The 18,696-nt window shown below is 44.6% G+C and overlaps 1 protein-coding gene across 4 annotated transcripts in view; it reads left to right on the top strand.

Moving 5' to 3' along the window:
* A2ML1 (alpha-2-macroglobulin like 1) overlaps nucleotides 1–18,696 on the top strand; it is a 49,263-nt gene that overhangs the window by 21,476 nt on the left and 9,091 nt on the right. For 2 of the 4 annotated variants that reach the window (XM_086402039.1, XM_086402038.1), the window contains exons 17-29: nucleotides 1,262–1,355; nucleotides 1,749–1,866; nucleotides 2,816–3,044; nucleotides 3,588–3,714; nucleotides 5,787–5,908; nucleotides 6,863–6,914; nucleotides 7,275–7,358; nucleotides 10,232–10,408; nucleotides 10,573–10,654; nucleotides 11,431–11,587; nucleotides 14,452–14,526; nucleotides 16,390–16,552; nucleotides 18,433–18,647. In XM_086402039.1, the coding sequence (XP_086258165.1) occupies nucleotides 1,262–1,355; nucleotides 1,749–1,866; nucleotides 2,816–3,044; nucleotides 3,588–3,714; nucleotides 5,787–5,908; nucleotides 6,863–6,914; nucleotides 7,275–7,358; nucleotides 10,232–10,408; nucleotides 10,573–10,654; nucleotides 11,431–11,587; nucleotides 14,452–14,526; nucleotides 16,390–16,552; nucleotides 18,433–18,647 (1,695 nt within the window). Of the gene's footprint in view, nucleotides 1–1,261; nucleotides 1,356–1,745; nucleotides 1,867–2,815; nucleotides 3,045–3,587; nucleotides 3,715–5,786; nucleotides 5,909–6,862; nucleotides 6,915–7,274; nucleotides 7,359–10,231; nucleotides 10,409–10,572; nucleotides 10,655–11,430; nucleotides 11,588–14,451; nucleotides 14,527–16,389; nucleotides 16,553–18,432; nucleotides 18,648–18,696 lie in introns of all 4 variants that reach the window. The other 2 variants (XM_086402036.1, XM_086402037.1) reach the window with 1 other exon arrangement.

The following is an 18,696-nucleotide window of genomic DNA, read 5'->3' as shown; positions in this document are numbered from 1 at the left end:
ACACACACACACACACACAAAGAAAGGTAGACCAGAAGTCTCCTATTACGAAAGATTTTGCATTTATTTTATCAGCAAAGTTTTGGAATGCTTTGGCCTATGTCTGGCCATTGATTCTCTGAGGTCCAGAAGCAGGTCTTGTTCAATCTTTTTGTTCTCTCTAATACTTTATCCTTCAATATATTTTTGAGCCTGATCCACTCAATATATTTTTATTTAATTGATCAAGCTGATATGGTCTCTGCCCTCAGAAAATTCATTTCAAATCAAATAATAAGGATACAGTGACTAATATTCGGAAGAAGTATTAAACATATCGAACAATGAAGTAAGTGGAATACTACTATTTAGCCAAAAAAAGAATGAAATCTTGTCACTTGCAACAACCTGGATGGACCTTGAGGGCATTATGCTAAGTGAAATAAGTCAGATGGAGAAAGACAAACCTTGTATGATCTCACTTATACTTAGAATTTAAAAACAACAGTTAACAACAGACTCGTAGATACAGGAAAGAGACTGTAGTTGCCAGAGATGGGAGACAGGGGGCGGGCAACATGGGTAAATGTGTTCAAAGGTGCACGCTTCCAGTTGTGAAATGAACAAGTCTTGGGAATGTAGTGTACAGCGTAGTGACTGTAGCTAGTGATACTGTACGTGGTTGTTTAGTTGCTCAGCCGTCCAACTCTTTTACAACCCTGTGGACTGTAGCCCGCCAGGCTCTTCTGTCATGGGATTTCCCAGGCAAGAATGCTAAAGTGGGGTTCCATTTCCTTCTCCAGGGTGTCTTCCTGACCCAGGGATCAAACTCCTCCATTGCAGGTGGATTCTTTACCTCTGAGCCCCTGGAGAAACCCAATGATACCGTGTAGCATACTTGAAAGTTGCTAAGAGAATAGATCTTAAAAGTCCTCATCACAAGAAAATAATTTTTTGTAATTATGTATGGTAATGGATGTTAACTAGACTTATTGTGATGATCATTCTGCAGAAACGTATGCATATGTGTGTATATACATATGCATAATACATACATATATATATATATAAATACAATGAAATAAGTTTTCACTGAGAGACTTTCATGCTGGCTGGAATAGAAGTGAACCAGTCTTGGTGGTTGGTATAGGTCTCACAATTAGTAGGCAAAGAATGTGTTGGTTCAACCCTTTGAGGGTGAAATTTCTAAGCAGTAGCCCTTGTAGTAAGGGAGAGGACCCCCTCTAACACTTCATTCTTTGGTCCCTTTGGTGCCTATCAGAACATGGGCCTGAAAATACTGTCCAATGCCAAAATCAAGAGGCCAATAGATTGCAGTCACCAGAATTTAAGATACAGCCATACGATGGCTGAAGGTAAGCTGCCTCTGATTCACTGAAATATTTAGAATCATGGAACTCTGAAAGCTCCCTCTTTGCCTCCTCTTCTTGCTCTGAGCCTCTAGCCAGGATGATAATGGATTGTGGGTTATAGATGCAGGCAGTTTCCCCAAGGATTTCACTCTCTTTCTATGGGGAGGGCTTTTGAAGCCTGAAGTTCTTATCTATTCATTCTCTGGGCAAACATCCCCACCTGTCACTTTCCCCAATAGCCTTGTGACTAGTCAGTTCCTCAGTGGTCCTTCCACCTCATCTATGACTTGCATGTTTTCCGCTTCCCTCTGAATGTCTTCCCTCTACTTTGACTTATTGCGTGACACAATTGAGTGACACCTCTGCTTTTTCCCTTATTCCTGGTCTCCTTAGCAGTGAATGAAGTTCGTCCAATGGCTTTCAAGCCAGCTCCATTCCAGCCAGTTCAGCCGGAAGAGTCTCAGGTTCGCCAGTACTTTCCAGAGACTTGGCTGTGGGATCTGTTTCCTGTTGGGTAAGTGATACCTCAAAGGTATAATAAGATTATATATATACAGTGTGGAGTCAGGAGAGAGCCCAGACTCAGATAATTGTTTTAAATTAATTAATTTGACTGTACTGGGTCTTAGTTGTGGCATGTGGGCCCTTTAGTTGCAAAATGTGGGATCTAGTTCCCTGACCAGGGATCAAAACCAGACTACCTGCATTTCGAGCTAGACTTTTAGCCACTGGACCACCAGGGAAATCCCAGACTCAGATAATTTCTAATGAACCTAAGTCTCAAGCCAGAGAATAGTAAGGAAAGATAAGAAAGCCTTCTTAAGTGAACAATGCAAAGAAATGGAGGAAAGCAATAGAATGGGAAAGACTAGAGATCTCTTCAAGAAAACTGGAGATACCAAGGGAACATTTCACACAAAGATGGGCACAATAAAGGACAGAAAGAGCAAGGACCTAACAGAAGCAGAAGAGATTAAGCAGAGGTGGCAAGAATAAACAGAAGTCTCAAGCCAAGGAGGTTTAATGGAAATATGAGAACGTTTTTCTTTCTCTGGATTCTTAAACAATTGTAAACGATCATTCAAAACAAATCCACACATCTTCACATTTGTGCAGTGCAGACAGGGCAGGGCCACACCAACAGAAAGGCACATCTTGATGTTAGTTTGGTTTGTGCTCACTCCTTTCCTGCTTGTCCTGACAAACCATAAGGATGAATATTCTCACAGATTCGGAGGGCACTGGGCTGTCTTACAGATATGTTTACACACATACCGCCTCCCCCAATCCTCAGACACACACTTTTCCCATACTTGTACAGCCTCACCTGAAGACTCACAGTCTGAGATTCACTTAGGCCTCCAGTCCAGTTGCTTCTCTCCCACCCCACCCGCCATGCATAAGAGCAACAAAATAGTCATTTCTGCAGGCGAATTTGTAGCTGAATTCTTGTGTCCTCACAGCTACTCGGGAGAGGAGTCTGTCCACATCACGCTTCCTGACACCATCACCACGTGGAAGGCCATGACTTTCTGCACCTCCCAGTCCAAGGGTTTTGGCCTCTCACCCACTGTTGGAGTGACTGCCTTCAAGCCGTTCTTTGTTGATCTGACGCTCCCTTACTCAGTGGTTCGTGGTGAATCCTTCCGTCTGACTGCCACCATCTTCAATTACCTGAAGAAGTGCATCAGGGTAAGAGCTGGGGATGTAGGAAGCAGGTATCAGCCCCTACACTGGAGGCATACCCATCTCCCCAGAGAAGAAGATGAGACATCAGTGTCTTGGCCCTCCCATCTTCCTAACCTTCTGTGCATTGTCTGCTTTACTCATATCCTTTATTATTTTTTAAAACTTATTTTAGTTAATAGATTTATTTTGGCTGTGCTGGGTCTTTGTTGCCACTTGGCCTCTCTCTGGGAGGCTTTCTCTAGTTGCAGTGAGTGGGGGCTACTCTTCATTGTGGTACGCGAGCTTCTCATTGTGGTGGCCACTCTTGTTTCAGAGCACAGGCTCCACGCGGGCTTTAGTAGTTGTAGCATGAGGGCTCGGTGGTTGTGGCTCCTGGGCTCTAGAGCACAGGTTTGTGGTGCATGACGTCAGTGGCCCCTCGGCACGTGGGATCTTCCCAGACTAGCGATCGAACCTGTATCTGCTGCATTGGCAGGCGGATTCTTAACTGCTGGACCACCAGAGCAGTCCTACTCATATCCTTTATCTTTCAAATATCCTCTTTAGGTTCAGACTAACCTAGCTAAGTCAGAGGAGTACCGAGTGGAAACGCAGACAGACACTCGGGCCTCCACCTGTCTGTGTGCTGACGAAGCAAAATCCTATCACTGGAACATCACGGCTGTCAAACTGGGTAAGAGCAGGACGTGGCAGGTAGGCAAGGAGAGAACAGAGCTTAGGAATACTACCCTTTCCTCTGCTACATTTGCTTTGTTTTCTCCTTCCTCTCTGTATATTTGCCTCTATTTTTCTCCCTCTTAAGTCTAGGTTATAAATAAATGAGCAAATATTCTTTGATAGATGACTCCAAATTATCCACATCGGACTATTTCAAGTGTGAAAGGGCGAGCTTTTACAATTTATACCAAGGACTTCCCTGGTGGTCCAGTGGGTAAGACTCCACACTCCCAATGACCAAGTTCAATCCCTGGTCTGGGAACTAGATCCCACATGCTGCAGCTGAGTTCACATGCCACAACTAAAAAAATACCCCGTGTGTCCTTCCTGTCACAACGAAGAAGATCAAAGATCCCAGGTGTGGCAACTAAGACCCAGTGCAACCAAATAAATAAATATTTTAAAAATATATTTATGCCAGGACAAGGGATATAGTTTCATGTTACTAGTCAGACACTAACTATGGGCCAGGCATTATCCTAACTGTGTTACATTAATTAGCTCATTTAATCATCATAATTTGGGCTTCCCTCATGGTGCAGTGCGGAGAAGGCAATGGCACCCCACTCCGGTACTCTTGCCTGGAAAATCCCATGGAAGGAGGAGCCTGGTGGGCTGCAGTCCATGCTAAGGGTTGGACACGACTGAGTGACTTCACTTTGACTTTTCACTTTCCTGCACTGGAGAAGGAAATGGCAACCCACTCCAGTGTTCTTGCCTGGAGAATCCCAGGGACGGGGGAGCCTGGTGGGCTGCCGTCTATAGGGTCGCACAGAGTCGGACACGACTGAAGTGACTTAGCAGCATGGTGCAGTGGTAAAGAATCAATCTGCCAGTGCAGGAGACACAAGAGACCCAAGTTCTACCGCTGGGTTGGGAAGATCCCCTGGAGAAGGAAATGGCAACCCACTGTAGTATTCTTGCCTGAAAAATTCCATGGACAGAGGAGCCTGGTGGGCTATAGTCCATGGGATCCCAAAGAGTTGACTGGTCGAGTGCACATGTGGGCACACACACACACATACAATCATCACAATAATCCTTTCAGATGTCATTTGCTCTCAGATTAAATCCTTGCAACTAAAATTGTGATCAATGGGTGAATTAGTGATCTACTGCTGCTTAACAAATTACCCTAAAATTTAGCAGCCTTAAAGAACATTTATTATCACAGTTTCTGTAGGTCAGTGATTGGTATGGTTTAGCTGAGTGCCTCTTGCCCAAGGCCTCTCATGAAGTTCAGCCAGGGCTGTGTTCTCCTCCAAAGATTTGCTCAGGAGAGAACTTTCATCTACAGTTATTCCAGAGCCTCTGATCCTCATGGGCTGTTAGACTGAAGGCTGCAGTTCTTGGCCTCAGGTGTTGGTTGGTGGGCTCCCTCTGTTTCCTAACCCATGGCTCTTCTCACCCGACTGCCTCCTGACATGACAACTGGCTTCGTCCACAGTGAGTGTCTCAAGGGGAAAAGGGAACCCAAGACAGAGCTACAGTCTTTTTTTGGCTGTGCTGGATCTTCATTGCAGCTTGCAGACTAAGTTGCTCTGCAGCATGTGGGAACTGAATTCTCCAGCCAGGGATCGAACCCACGTCTCCTGCACTGGAAGGTGGATTTACAATCACTGGATCACCAAGGAAGTCCCTACAGTCTTTTTTTAACCAATCTCAGAAGTGACATCTCACTGCTTCTGCTCTATCCTCTTCTTTAGAAGTGAATCACTAAATCCAGCCCACAAGCAAGGGGAGAAGATGACAGAGCAGTGTAAACATCAGGATGCAGGGGTTGTCAGGGCCCCTTAGAGGCTGCCTAACACACTAGACCAGTATCAGTGACTCCTGGAAGCTTGTTGGAGCTGCAGACTGTGGGCCACACCCCAGATCCACTGATGCAGAGCTCTTATTGTAACAAACCAGAGCTGCAGGTGACTTGCATGTATCAAGTTTAAGAAGCAACAGTCTAGTGGGGAAGAGACCTCATTGGTACCTGTGCCAATGGGGCCAATATCTTCCTTTCTCCCTCTTTCTTCTCAGGTCATGTAAACTTCACTATCAGCACAAAGATTCTGAACAGCAATGAACTCTGTGGGGGCCAGAAGGCGTTTGTTCCCCTAAAGGGTGGGAGTGACACACTCATCAAACCAGTTCTGGTCAAGGTGAGTTTTCTGCGGGTCTAGCTTCAGAGGCAAAGGCAGCTACCAAGCCAGGGATGTTCAGCATGTGTCCGACCACATCAGTGAGTCTGTTGCAGCATTCTAAGTCCAGCTGCCATCAGGTAGCTCACCTTTATCCTTCCCTGAGCCATTTCTGCTCTTAAATACTTGATAAACCCGTACCGATGGCCTATGAAAGTGTCTAATATAGTACCTATACTTTTTTTTTTTTAAGAAAGAAATGGAAAATTTTATTCAAGCCAGATTTGAGGATTATACCCTGGAAAGAGCTTCTCAGAAAGCCCTGAGAACTGTCCTGCACTTTGGAAGTCAAGGCACAGTTGCATGAGTTTTCTTTGAGACAGAAGACTGTATATCAAATGATACATTATTGACAATTTACATAATCTGGATATAAGGGTCATCATAGTGGGTCATGTGACCCCTTATAAGATTAAGAAGGAATGTTATCTTTTTTTAAAAAATTGGAGTATAATTGCTTTACAACGTTGTGTTAGTTTCTGCTGTACAGCAACATGATTCAGCTGTATGTATACATATATCCCCTCCCTCCTACTCCTCCCTCCCACTCCTCTGATACTTGGTACTTTGGAGACATTCAATGAATGTTAGTTTCTCCTATGAAAATCCCTATGTCAGCATTACTGCGTCACATCACTATGAATTCCATTGCCCATCCTGTCTCCTAGAAGTGTCCCAAACTTGTCTTTAGCTCTAGCCCAGAAAGAATCTTACTGAGAGGCCCCTCCCTGGGTTGAAAAGGAGTCCTTCTGAATGTCACAGAGAAGCTCTGTTCTCTCCAGTTGTGAGCGAAGCCCTCGGGGCACAAGCAGGGCCTCTTTTTCCCATTTCCCTTCCCTTTCTTATCCCTCCAGGGCCACCTGCCCTGATACTCATCTAGTTTTTCTCACCCATCCTTGTCTCTTTTCCTGTCAGCCGGAAGGAGTCCTTGTGGAGAAGACACACAGCTCACTGCTGTGCCCAAAAGGTGGGTGAACACAGAGAGGGGTTGATGTGAGAATTCCCTTAGCAACAGATTTTCTTAGGCAAAAGGAGGAATCTACAGGACAAGAAAAAAATAGGAGAGTCTAGGGGTGCCCTTCCCAGGGGAGCCAACTAGCAGAGAGGCAGGAAAAGAAGAGAAATCGTACAGCACATTATGGTGCTGGCTGGAATTTATTTTTAGCAAAGACCGCTATGAATAGTAATAAAAAAATCTACCTCCAACCCACAGAAAGCAGTGGTTACAGAAAACCCCGGGTGATGGCAAGTTTTTCTATGGTTTGGGCTCGAGAAGCCCCACTACTTCCACCTTTCTAGTGTTTTACCCTTTCTCTGCCCCTGACAGGAAAAGTGGCTTCAGAATCTATCTCCCTGGAGGTCCCTGTGGATGTTGTTCCTGATTCAGCCAGGGCTTATGTTGCTGTTCTGGGTAAGCAACCAGAGATTCTTGGCTCAAAAAGGAAAAAGTGGGGCCAGCAGCTGTCAAGGTGTGGTGTGAGTTGAAGCCTATGGACCTACCTGAAGGAAGGTGTGGTAGACTGGAAGAGATGAAGGAAGAAGAGCTTATTTTATAAACTGAGCACATACAGCCTATGCAGTACGGATGGGATTATATAGACATATACCCAGTTAAAAACAGGAATGAGGGACTTTCCCAGTGGTCCAGTGGTTAAGACAGCATGCATCCACTGCAGGGGGCCTGGGTTTGATCCCTGGTTAGGGAACTAAGATCCCACATGCCGTAAGCCAGGACCCAAAAAACAGAGAAACAAAGACAAAAAACAGAAAAGAGACTGGGAAGAGGAAGTTAAAGCTCATTAAGTTTTATATGTATTTAGGTTTAAGTCTATAAACTGAGTAGAAGGGAGACAAAATGTTTGTGGTAACCATTTAAGAATAATAACTTTATCCATTTGAATATAATTTTGGGAAGATTCAACCATGTTTAAAAGGGTATGCCACTTCTTTGGGCAAGAAGAGGGAGCAAGTAGGAAAACATGAGCTTGAAAATTGTAAAATTGTATCAAACTGATTTAGGATCTCAGTTATGCCATTTAATAGCCATGTGACTTTGGATAAGTTAGTGAACGATTTTGGTCCCTCTTTTCCCTTCTGTAAGACAGGGTTAATAACCTACCTCTCAGGATTGGTGTAAAGATTAAATATAATATAATATCAAGTTCCCAGCACAGTATCTAGCACATAGTAGAAGGCTATATGTGTTATTCTTTCTTTACTCTTACCCCCTACCCAGATCCCTTCCAGGTTAAAATGTCCATTTTTTTCTGCATTTGATTCTAATATAGCACTCACCATCCTGAATTATAACTCACTATCTTTTTGTGTCTTCCACACTGCATTGAGGACTCCTTGAGGCTAAGGGTCCTGTCTACTTATTTACTTAAATTTTTTTATTATTTATGTTTTGGCTGCCCTGGACCCTCGTTCCTGCACGGGCTTTCTCTTACTCTCTAGGTGTGGTGCACAGGCTTCTCAGTGTGGTGGGTTCTCTTGTTGCGGAGCACGGGCTCTAGGGTGCCCGGGCTTCAGTAGTTGTGGTGCATGGTCTTAGCTGCCCCGTGGCATGTGGAATCTTCCCATATCAGGGGGATCGATTCCCCACATTGGAAGGTGATTCTTTTTTTTTTTTAAGTGGAGGATAATTGCTTTACAACATTGTGTTGGTTTCTGCCATACAAAATGTGAATCAGTCAAAACTAGGCATATGTCCCCTCCTTCTTGAACCTCCCTCCCATCCCCTACCCCATCCGACCGCTCTAGATTGTCAGAGCACCTGCTTGAGCTCCCTGTGTTATAAATCAACTTCCCACTAGCTCTCTGTTTTACATATGGTAATGTGTATGTTTCAATGGCAGGCAGATTCTTAACCACTGAACCACCGGGGAAGTCCCAAAGGCCATGTCTTTTTCATTTTTGTTCTTGGAGCAGTTCTTGCAGTTGACATTCAGGACATATTTATACATTCAAATTGAGCTCAATGACTGAAATGAAGATGTTCATGAATCACTTACATCAGGCTTCCTGGGTTGTGAAGTATATGGAGGGGTTGGGGAATTTAACGTGGAAAAGCGTGCCAGGAGGATGTGTGTGTCTGAGTGAGACGTGGTGATTCGAAGGGTGATGTAGTTATACGCAGTGGAGGCGCTTAGAGACTGAGACTAAGAATTGCAGGTTTTGGTACATCCCTCATCAGCGTTTTAAAGCCTTGCACTCCTTCAGGTGGCCTATGTATCTGTCTGTGTACTCTAGTACCTTGTACATACCTAATGTTATAGTACTATGTTATAATTGCTTATAATAAGTTAGAATAGTGATGTAGGGACTTGCCGGGTGGTCCAGCAGCCAAGACTCAGAGCTCCTAATGTAGGGGGCCCAAGTTTGATCCCTTGTCAGGGAACTAGATCCCAAGAACTGTGGGACTTCCCTGGTGGTCCAGTGGGTAAGAATCCACCTTCAGTGCAGGGAAAGTGAAATGTGAAAGTGAAATGTGAAATGTGAAAGGATTCTACCAGAATCCTAGAATGGATAGCCTTTCCCTTCTCCAGGGTATCTTCCCAAACCAGGGATGGAACCCAGGTCTCCTGCATTGTAGGCAGATTCTTTACCAGCTGAGCCACAAGGAAAGCCCAAAAATACTGCAGTGGATAGCCTCTCCCTTCTCCAGGGGATCTTCCTGACCCAGGAATCGAACCAGAGTCTCCTGCATTGCAGGCAGATTCTTTACCAACTGAGCTGTCAGGGAATGTGGGTTCAATCCCTGGTCAGAGAACTAAAATCCCACATGTCTCTGGGCAACTAAGCCCACATGCCACAACCAAAGCATAGCCAAAAAAAAGAAAGAAGAAAAAAAAGCCAAAACAAAAGAATTGCAGTGTATTGTAATTGCTTGCCCCACTGACTATGGGCTCTTCGAGGTAGAGACTGTTGTCCCTGGGGTCACAGAGTAATGACTCACAAAATGCTAAGTAATATGTGTTTTTTGGAGGGCTTCTCAAGTGGTGCTAGTGGTAAAGAACCCGCCTGCCAATGCTGGAGACATAAGAGATGTGGGTTCCATCCTTGGGTAGAGAAGATCCCCTAGAAGAGGGCATGGCAACCCACTCCAGTATTCTTGCCTGGAAAAATCCCATGAACAGAGGAGCCTGGTGGGCTACAGTCCATGGGTTCTCAAAGAGTCAGACATGACTAAAGCGACTTGGCACACATGTATTCATTGAATGATAACTCTTCAGGGTCCCTGCTTCTCCCACCATCTTCTCTCCCTCTCCTTTTGGACCCCAGGAGACATCATGGGCACAGCCCTGCAGAACCTGGACAACTTGGTGCAGATGCCAATGGGCTGTGGGGAGCAGAACATGGTCTTGTTCGCACCTATCATTTACGTCCTGCAGTACCTGGAGAAGACAGAGCTGCTGACGGAGGAAATCTGGTCTCGAGCAGTGGGCTTCCTGAAGCTGGGTGAGCTGGCTCACCCTTTCTTCTTGGACACTTGCTTTGGGGCCTATGGTTGGGTTATTAAGACACAGGGAATTTTGGTATCTGAAGTGTCCCTTATCCTTGCAAGCCATGGGAGTGTTTTGTGAAGTTATCGCTCTCCTCTAAAACCACATCTGGCTTCCCAGGGTACCAGAGGGAACTGATGTACAAACACAGTAATGGCTCCTACAGCGCCTTTGGGGAGCAAGATGGAAATGGAAACACATGGTAATGTTGCCCAATTCCCAGTGAGTTCTGCTCCCCAGAGCATAATTCCAGAACCCTTTGGAATTATTCCTCTATCCTCCCCTGCACCCCATTCTTGCTTTCTATCCTTTACCACTTAAACATATTTTAAAAATAAATTTTATTTTTTTATTTATGGCCGTGTTGGGTTTCTGTTGCTCTGTGGGCATTCTCTAGTTTTGGTGTGTGGGGTTTCTCTTGTTGTGGTGTGTGGGTTTCTCTTGTGAAGCACAGGCTCTAGGTGTGGGCTCAGCAGCTGTGGTACATGGGCCTTAGTTGCACTGTGGCATGAGGAATCTTCCTGGACCAGGGATGGAACCCCTGTCCCCTGCATTGGCAAGTGGATTCTTATCTGCTGTGCCACCAGGGAAGTCCTCTTCTATCACTTTAATACTATTTATTTCAGCTTCATGTATGGTCAAACCCCTTACCCTTCTCCCTCACCTTGAACCTACCAGTTCTTGTCCCCACGAAGGCCAAGTAAGGCCTCCCTTTTCCAGGCTTACTATGGCATTATGTTTCCTCAACTCCTCTTCTGGAACCACACACCAGAACAAGCTGTAGAACTGTCACACACCCTGGAGGAGGAAATGGCAACCCACTCTAGTATTCTTGCCTGGAGAATCCCATGGACAGTGGAGCCTTGTGGGCTATAGTCCATGGGGTGGCGAAGAGTCGGACACTACTGAATCAACTTAACACATTGAACCCTCACCTAGAAATCTGCCTTAATGTGCATTTCCCTCTTTACCATATAGGCTGACAGCCTTTGTCACCAAATGCTTTGGCCAGGCTCGGCAATTCATCTTCATTGACGACAAGAACATCCAGGATGCTCTTGAGTGGATGGCAGGAAACCAGCTCTCCAGTGGCTGCTACGACAACGTGGGAAAGCTCCTTCAAACATCTATGAAGGTGCGGCCCTGCCCAGGGACCTGGAGTCCCTGAGAAGAACTTGACCTCTGATTGCACAGAATCAAGAGAGTGCTGGCCCGGGGTTTGGTTCTTTAGGTCTCTGGCCTGGCTAAGGGGTGACCTTGGTCAATATTCTTAGCCAGTCTGAGCCTGAGCTTCCATGTCTGTAAAATGAGAGAATATACTAGGATATGGTTCTCAAAGTGCGGTCCCCAGGTTCAGCAGTACCGGCACCACCTGAGAACTTGTTTGAAATGCTAATTCCAGCTCTCACCCCAGACCTAGTCAGAGGACTCTGGGGGATGTGGGCCAGCATTTGTATTTTAATGTAGCCCTCTGGGTGATTCAAACACTTGCTAAAGTTTGAGGACCACTGGACTAGAAGGTCTCTGAGCATTTTACGAACTCCCTAAGTATGAAGCAAAGCCATTTGCTCTGGTGGGGATTCCTAGGCAGCCCAGTGCCTTTTTTTTTTTTTTTTTTTTTTTAATAATTTTGCTATTAAAAAAAAGTAATTATTTGTTTATTTTGGCTGGGCTGGATTTTTGCTGCAGCACAGGCTCAGTAGTCCTACACACAGGTTTAGTTGCCCCAGGGTATGTGGGATCTTAGTTACCCAACCAGGGATCAAACTCACGTCCACTGCATTGGAAGACAGATTCTTAATCCACCAGGGAAGTCCCCAGCCCAGTGTTTATTGTAAGGGGTCTACTCCCTTCCAGGCACTATGTACTCCGTTTATTTGATGTTTAATGTTTGTTGTTGTTTAGTTGCTTAGTCGTGTCTGACTCTTTATGACCCCATGGACTGCAACCCTGCCAGGCTCCTCTATCCATGGGATTTCCCATGGGTTGCCATTTCCTTTTCTGGGGGATCTTTCTGACCCAGGGATCGAACCCATGTCTCTTGCATCTCCTGTTTTGGCAGGCAGATTCTTTACCACTGAGCCACCTGGGAAGCCCATTTAATGTTTACAACAAATCAATATGCTAAGTCCTAGCATGGGGCTTCCCAGGTGGCTCAGTGGGTAAAGAATCCACCTGTGATGCAGGAGATGTGAGTTTGATTCCTGGGTTGGGAAGATCCCCTGGAGAGCATGGCAACCCACTCTAGTATTCGTGTCTAGAGAATCTCATGGACAGAGGAACCTGGTGGGGCATAGTCCATAGAGTCACAAAGTGTTGGACACGACTTAAACGACTGAGCACACACACACAAGTCCTGGCATACCATTTTTAATTCCATTTTACAGATGAAGAAACTAGGTGCAGGGGTTAAGTAAAGTGCCCGAGGTGATTGTTTGTGGGCGCAAGACTGTCATTTGAACCCCAGCAGTTGGACTCCAGGGGCATTGCTCGCCTCCATTCACTGCAATGCCTGACCCCTCCCAACACAGGGTGAGGTGCTGGGGTGTGAGTAGCTCTTGTTCGATTCAGAACAGATCCAGTGAAAGAAAGACTGAACCAACTTTCCTGGAGGGATCATTATTGCTATTCCAGGCCCTGGATTAAAAATCTTGAGTGTTGAAAACAAAATCTTTGTATGATTCATTAGTATTCCTTATGCAAGGTCCTTGCAGTGTCCCCCATATGTATAGTACAAGCCTGGATGTGACTAGAACAAGATTCTAGAGGTTTTTCCTCCTCCTATCTTACCAGAGCTGGCCAGTCTGTCAAGAAACACATCATTCGTCTTGTCAAGTTTGGTGGTTTGGTCCTTAGCGGGAGCTCTGGACTTCAACTCCTTGGGCTCAAATCCCAGCCCTTCAGCTTATTAGTTGTGTATTCTTGAACAAACTATTTCACCTTTTTAAGTGTTTGTTCTTTTATCTATTGAACAAAGATCATAATTTAGATTATATATTTTTTTAAAGAAAAGACTAATATTCTTCTGTGAACGTCATTAATCAAGGACAGGTGTCACCGAATGTCTCCTGGAAAAGAGGCTGGGCTTTGTGCCACTTGAGGAGAACATTCATCTGGGGAGGCTCAGATTCAGTAAAAACCTGAGAATAAGAAATTCTCAGATTCTTCGTATCCCCTGCTTCCTTCTTTAAAAAAAAAAAAAATCTGTTATGCTTCGTAACCACTTCTCTTGGGTTTCCTAAATACCCACTCAGAGCTGAAGACCTCATGTTACTTCTTGAAGGTTACTTGAAGGTCACTGTTGGAGGCTGTGCGTCACTGAAGTCCCTCCAGTCCTCCTCCCCGCGCCCACCCACTGTCTGTCCTGGAGTCTTGAGGTCGAGTCAGCCTGTGGAAAGGAGCACTTTTTATTTTAATTCAAAAATTGAGGAGTGGAATGGGGTGGGAGGTGGGACAGAGGTTCAACAGGGAGGGAACATATGTATACCTATGACTGATTCATGTTGATGTATGGCAGAAACTAACACAATATTGTTAAGCAATTATCCTTCAGGTAAAAAATAATAATAAATAAAAAATTTTGTTTTAATTGGAAGATAATTGCTTTACAGTGTTGTGTTAGCTTTTGCTGTACAACAGTGGGAATTAGGTACATGAGTATGTAAGTCCCCTCCCTCTTGAGCCTTCCTTCTACCTCCCTCCCACCCTCCCACCCCCATCTCACTCCTTTAGGTCATCACAGAGCACTGAGCTGAGCTCCCTGTGCTATACAGCAGCTTCCCACTAGTTATGTATTTTACACAAACTAGTGTATTATATGTCAATGCTACTCTCCCAATTCATCCCACCCTTCCCCTGCCCCTGTGTCCACATGTCCATTCCCTGCATCTGCTAATTCATCTGTTCAGAGGGGACACCTTTTTGTAGTTTGTAGTTTGCACACAATTTTTGCATGTGCTGGCTGCAGCCTTGACTTCCTGTCTCCCTTTCTCCTTCCAGGGTGGAGTTGATGATGAGGTCTCCTTGACTGCCTACATTACAGCTGCATTGTTGGAAATGGGCAAGACCACAGATGTGAGTTTCTCTAGCGCCTCCCCTTGACACTCTCCGGATCATGCCTATTTCTAGAGAAAGTTACCTAGTTTTGTCCCTCTCCAGCCAATAAAGGACAGAAATGATAGGGACCTAACAGAAGCAGAAGCTATTAAGAAGAGGTGGCAAGAATACACAGAAGAACTATACAAAAAAGATCTTCATGACCCAGATAATCACGATGGTGTGATCACTCACCTAGAACTAGACATCCTGGAATGTGAAGTCAAGTGCGCCTTAGGAAGCATCACTACGAACAAAGCTAGTGGAGGTGATGGAATTCCAGTCGAACTATTCCAAATCCTGAAAGATGATGCTGTGAAAGTGCTGCATTCAATATGCCAGCAAATTTGGAAAACTGAGCAGTGGCCAAGGGACTGGAAAAGCTCAGTTTTCATTCCAATCCCAAAGAAAGGCAATGCCAAAGAATGCTCAAACTACCGCACAATTGCACTCATCTCACACACTAGTAAAGTGATGCTTAAAATTCTCCAAGCCAGGCTTCAGCAATACATGAACCGTGAACTTCCAGATGTTCAAGCTGGTTTTAGAAAAAGCAGAGGAACCAGAGATCAAATTGCCAACATCCACTGGACCATTGAAAAAGCAAAAGAGTTCCAGAAAAACATCTATTTCTGCTTTATTGACTATGCCAAAGCCTTTGACTGTGTGGATCACAATAAACTGTGGAAAATTCTGCAAGAGATGGGAATACCAGACCACCTGACCTGCCTCTTGAGAAACCTGTATACAGGTCGGGAAGCAACAGTTAGAACTTTTGCTTGGAACATGCAACAACAGACTGGTTCCAAATTAGGAAAGGAGTAGGTCAAGGCTGTATATTGTCACCCTGTTTATTTAACTTATATGCAGAGTACATCATGAGAAATGCTGGGCTGGAGGAAGCATAAGCTGGAATCAAGATTGCCGGGAGAAATATGAATAACCTCAGATATGCAAATGACACCACCCTTAGGGCAGAAAGTGAAGAAGAACTAAAGAGCCTCTTGATGAAAGTGAAAGAGGAGCATGAAAAAGTTGGCTTAAAGCTCAACATTCAGAAAACGAAGATCATGGCATCCGGTCCCATCACTTCATGGCAAATAGATGGGGAAACAGTGGAGACAGTGGCTAACTTTATTTTTCTGGGCTCCAAAATCACTGCAGATGGTGATTGCAGCCGTGAAATTAAAAGACACTTACTCCTTGGAAGGAAAGTTATGACCAACCTAGACAGCATATTAAAAAGCTGTCATGAAAAGAGACATTACTTTGTCAACAAAGGTCCGTCTAGTCAAGGCTATGGTTTTTCCAGTGGTCATGTATGGATGTGAGAGTTGGACTTTAAAGAATACTGAGTGCTGAATAATTGATGCTTTTGAACTGTGGTGTTGGAGAAGACTCTTGAGAGTCCCTTTGACTGCAAGGAGATCCAACTAGTCCATCCTAAAGGAGATCAGTCCTGGGTGTTCTTTGGAAGGAATGATGCTAAAGCTGAAACTCCAGTACTTTGGCCACCTGAAGCGAAGAGCTGACTCATTTGAAAAGACCCTGATGCTGGGGAAGATTGAGGGCAGGAGGAGAAGGGGACGACAGAGGATGAGATGGTTGGATGGCATCACTGACTCAATGGACATGGGTTTGGGTGGACTCTGGGGGTTGGTGATGGACAGGGAGGCCTGGCTTGCTGTGGTGTATGGGGTCGCAAAGAGTCAGACACGACTGAGTGACTGAACTCAGAACCGAGAGCCTTTTAAACTGAAAGGAGAGTATGGTGACTTCCTTATCACCTCCACTTTTTAAAGGAATGCCTTCTAAATTCAGTTCTTTATCTTTACCTTCCAGGACCCAATGGTGAGTCAGGGGCTGCAGTGTGTCAAGAGTTCTGTTTCCTCTACCACCAACCTGTACACACAGGCCCTCCTTGCTTATACGTTCTCTCTGGCTGGAAACATGAACATCAGAAACATTCTTCTTGAAAAGCTAGATCAACAGGCTATTGTCTCAGGTATGTTGGCCATGTTAGCTTTTGCTTTGTTTTTTGCCACGCTGCATAGTATGCAGAACTTCCCAGACCAGGGATCAAACCCACTTGGATGCCAGGGAAGTCCTTTTCATTTTTTGTCCTGATGTGTGGCTTGCAGGATCTTAGTTCCCTGACCAGGGATCGAACCCAGGTCTAAAACAGTGAACCCAGGTCTAAAAAGCTCTGAGTCCCAACCACTGGACTCCCACGGAAGTTCCAGTTTTTTTGAAATTGTGAAAAGATGTGAAAAATTTCCCTAGTCTCTGTAGTCGCGCACATGTTCAGTTCTAGGATTCATTTTAGTAAAAGTTAAGTCATAAAATCACTACTAAGAGTTTTGTGGGAAAACCCCTGAAAGTCCTCAAAGAGCATGTTATATTTTTAACATGAAGAGAAAATAGATGGTAGAAGCAGGTCAGAAAATGTACTGGCATTGGAGAATCCCTAGTTTAACAGTTCTTTGGTGTAAAGCTACTGAGGCTGATGGGGTAAGATGAACTTAGAGATTTCTCGAGGTCCTTCTCAAACTTTGGATGTATTTAAGAATAATTTGCAATATTCTGGGAATTTGCTATTGGTCCAGTGGCTAAGACTCAGCACTTTTACTACTCTAAGATCCCTAAGATCCTGCAAGCCCTGTGGCATGGCCAAAAAAAATTAGATATTCTAACAGATCTTGTAAATAAAATATTAATGCTCTTTATTTAAAATTATACTTCCAGGCATAAATTTAATCTCAGCTTTCATTTATACAAGTGTCATTGCTGAATTGTCCTCTCATCAGGGCTCTGGGTAGATATTTGGCCTGTGTATAAGCAACTCCAGTCCTGGAACGGGGGTCTCAGACAGTGGGTGGAGTTATACCTGCTCAGGTATATATCAACTTAATGTAATCATATTTTGCTCATTATCTTGCATTGTAGGCTCACATGTTTTCTTTTGTTCTTCCACTTAGATTATCTCCTTTGGGCTATGTATTTATTATTTCTGAACTTATATATTTATATTAAAAATTTATTTTTTGGCTGTGTCAGGTCTTAGTTGCAGTATGCAGGATTTTTCGTTGAGGCTCACGGACTCTCTAGTTGCAATGTGGGCTTAGTTGCTCTGTGGCATGTAGGACCTTAGTTCCCTGACCAGGATTCGAACATTTGTCCCCAGTGTTGCAAGGCATATTCATAACAACTGGACCACCAGCGAAGTCCCTAAACTTATATTTAATAAGACTTCTAGCTTCCACTCCTCATTTCCACTTGTTGTTCTTTATCTTCAAGTTACCGTTGTGGCTGTCACAGAAATGGGATTTGACCTCATCATCTACTTGCTTGCTCTCATTAGCATTTCTTCTGTGGTTTCTCAGCATTTTTATGCATATTCTCCCATATGTTATCATTTCTGGAGGCATTTATTGATGCTCCCAGCTTCACCCAAGGGAATTCTGTATGGGTGTACACACATGCACACACAGACACAAATTCTTGCATATACATTATGGCCAATAAGTCAGAAGATTTGAGAAATATTTTTTTCTGACTGATGATTACTTTTTGGTTGTTACTTTCTCTGATTTGGGGCTTCCCAGGTGGCTCAGCAGTGAAGAATCCACCTGCCAGTGAAGGAGATGTGGGTTCGATCCCTGGGTGGGGAAGAGCCCCTCAAAAAGGAAATGGCAACCCATTACAGTATTCTTGCCTGGAGAATTCCATGGACAGAGGAGCCTGGTGGGCTACAGTCCACAGGGTCACACAGAGTCAGACATGACTGAAGCAACTTGGCACACTTGGTGCACACACATTTACAAAGTGAAAATAGGCAAGTCATTTCCTTCCAAGACTTTCCTAATCATGCGTTTTTCTCCATAGGAGAGTCCATTCACTGGAGCCAGAAACCTGCTCCGACTTCAGATACCAGCCCTTGGTCTCAGCCTGAGGCTGTGGATGTGGAACTCACGGCCTATGTATTACTGACCTTGCTTAGCAAAGACGACCTGACTCAAAAGGAGCTAGGCAAGGCCACCAGCATAGTGGCTTGGTTGACCAAGCAGCAAAATGCATATGGGGGCTTCTCTTCCACTCAGGTAAATAGCTTGTTCTTATGCCATTTATCAGGTAGGATTGGATCCCACA

The sequence above is a fragment of the Bos grunniens genome, chromosome 5, assembly GCF_055505025.1.
Source record: "Bos grunniens cultivar Pamir isolate PY7600 chromosome 5, Bosgru_T2T1.0, whole genome shotgun sequence".
NCBI classification, from domain to species: domain Eukaryota; kingdom Metazoa; phylum Chordata; class Mammalia; order Artiodactyla; family Bovidae; genus Bos; species Bos grunniens.
The sequence above is the reverse complement of the archived record's forward strand: the minus strand, read 5'-3'. Positions and strand labels throughout refer to the sequence as shown.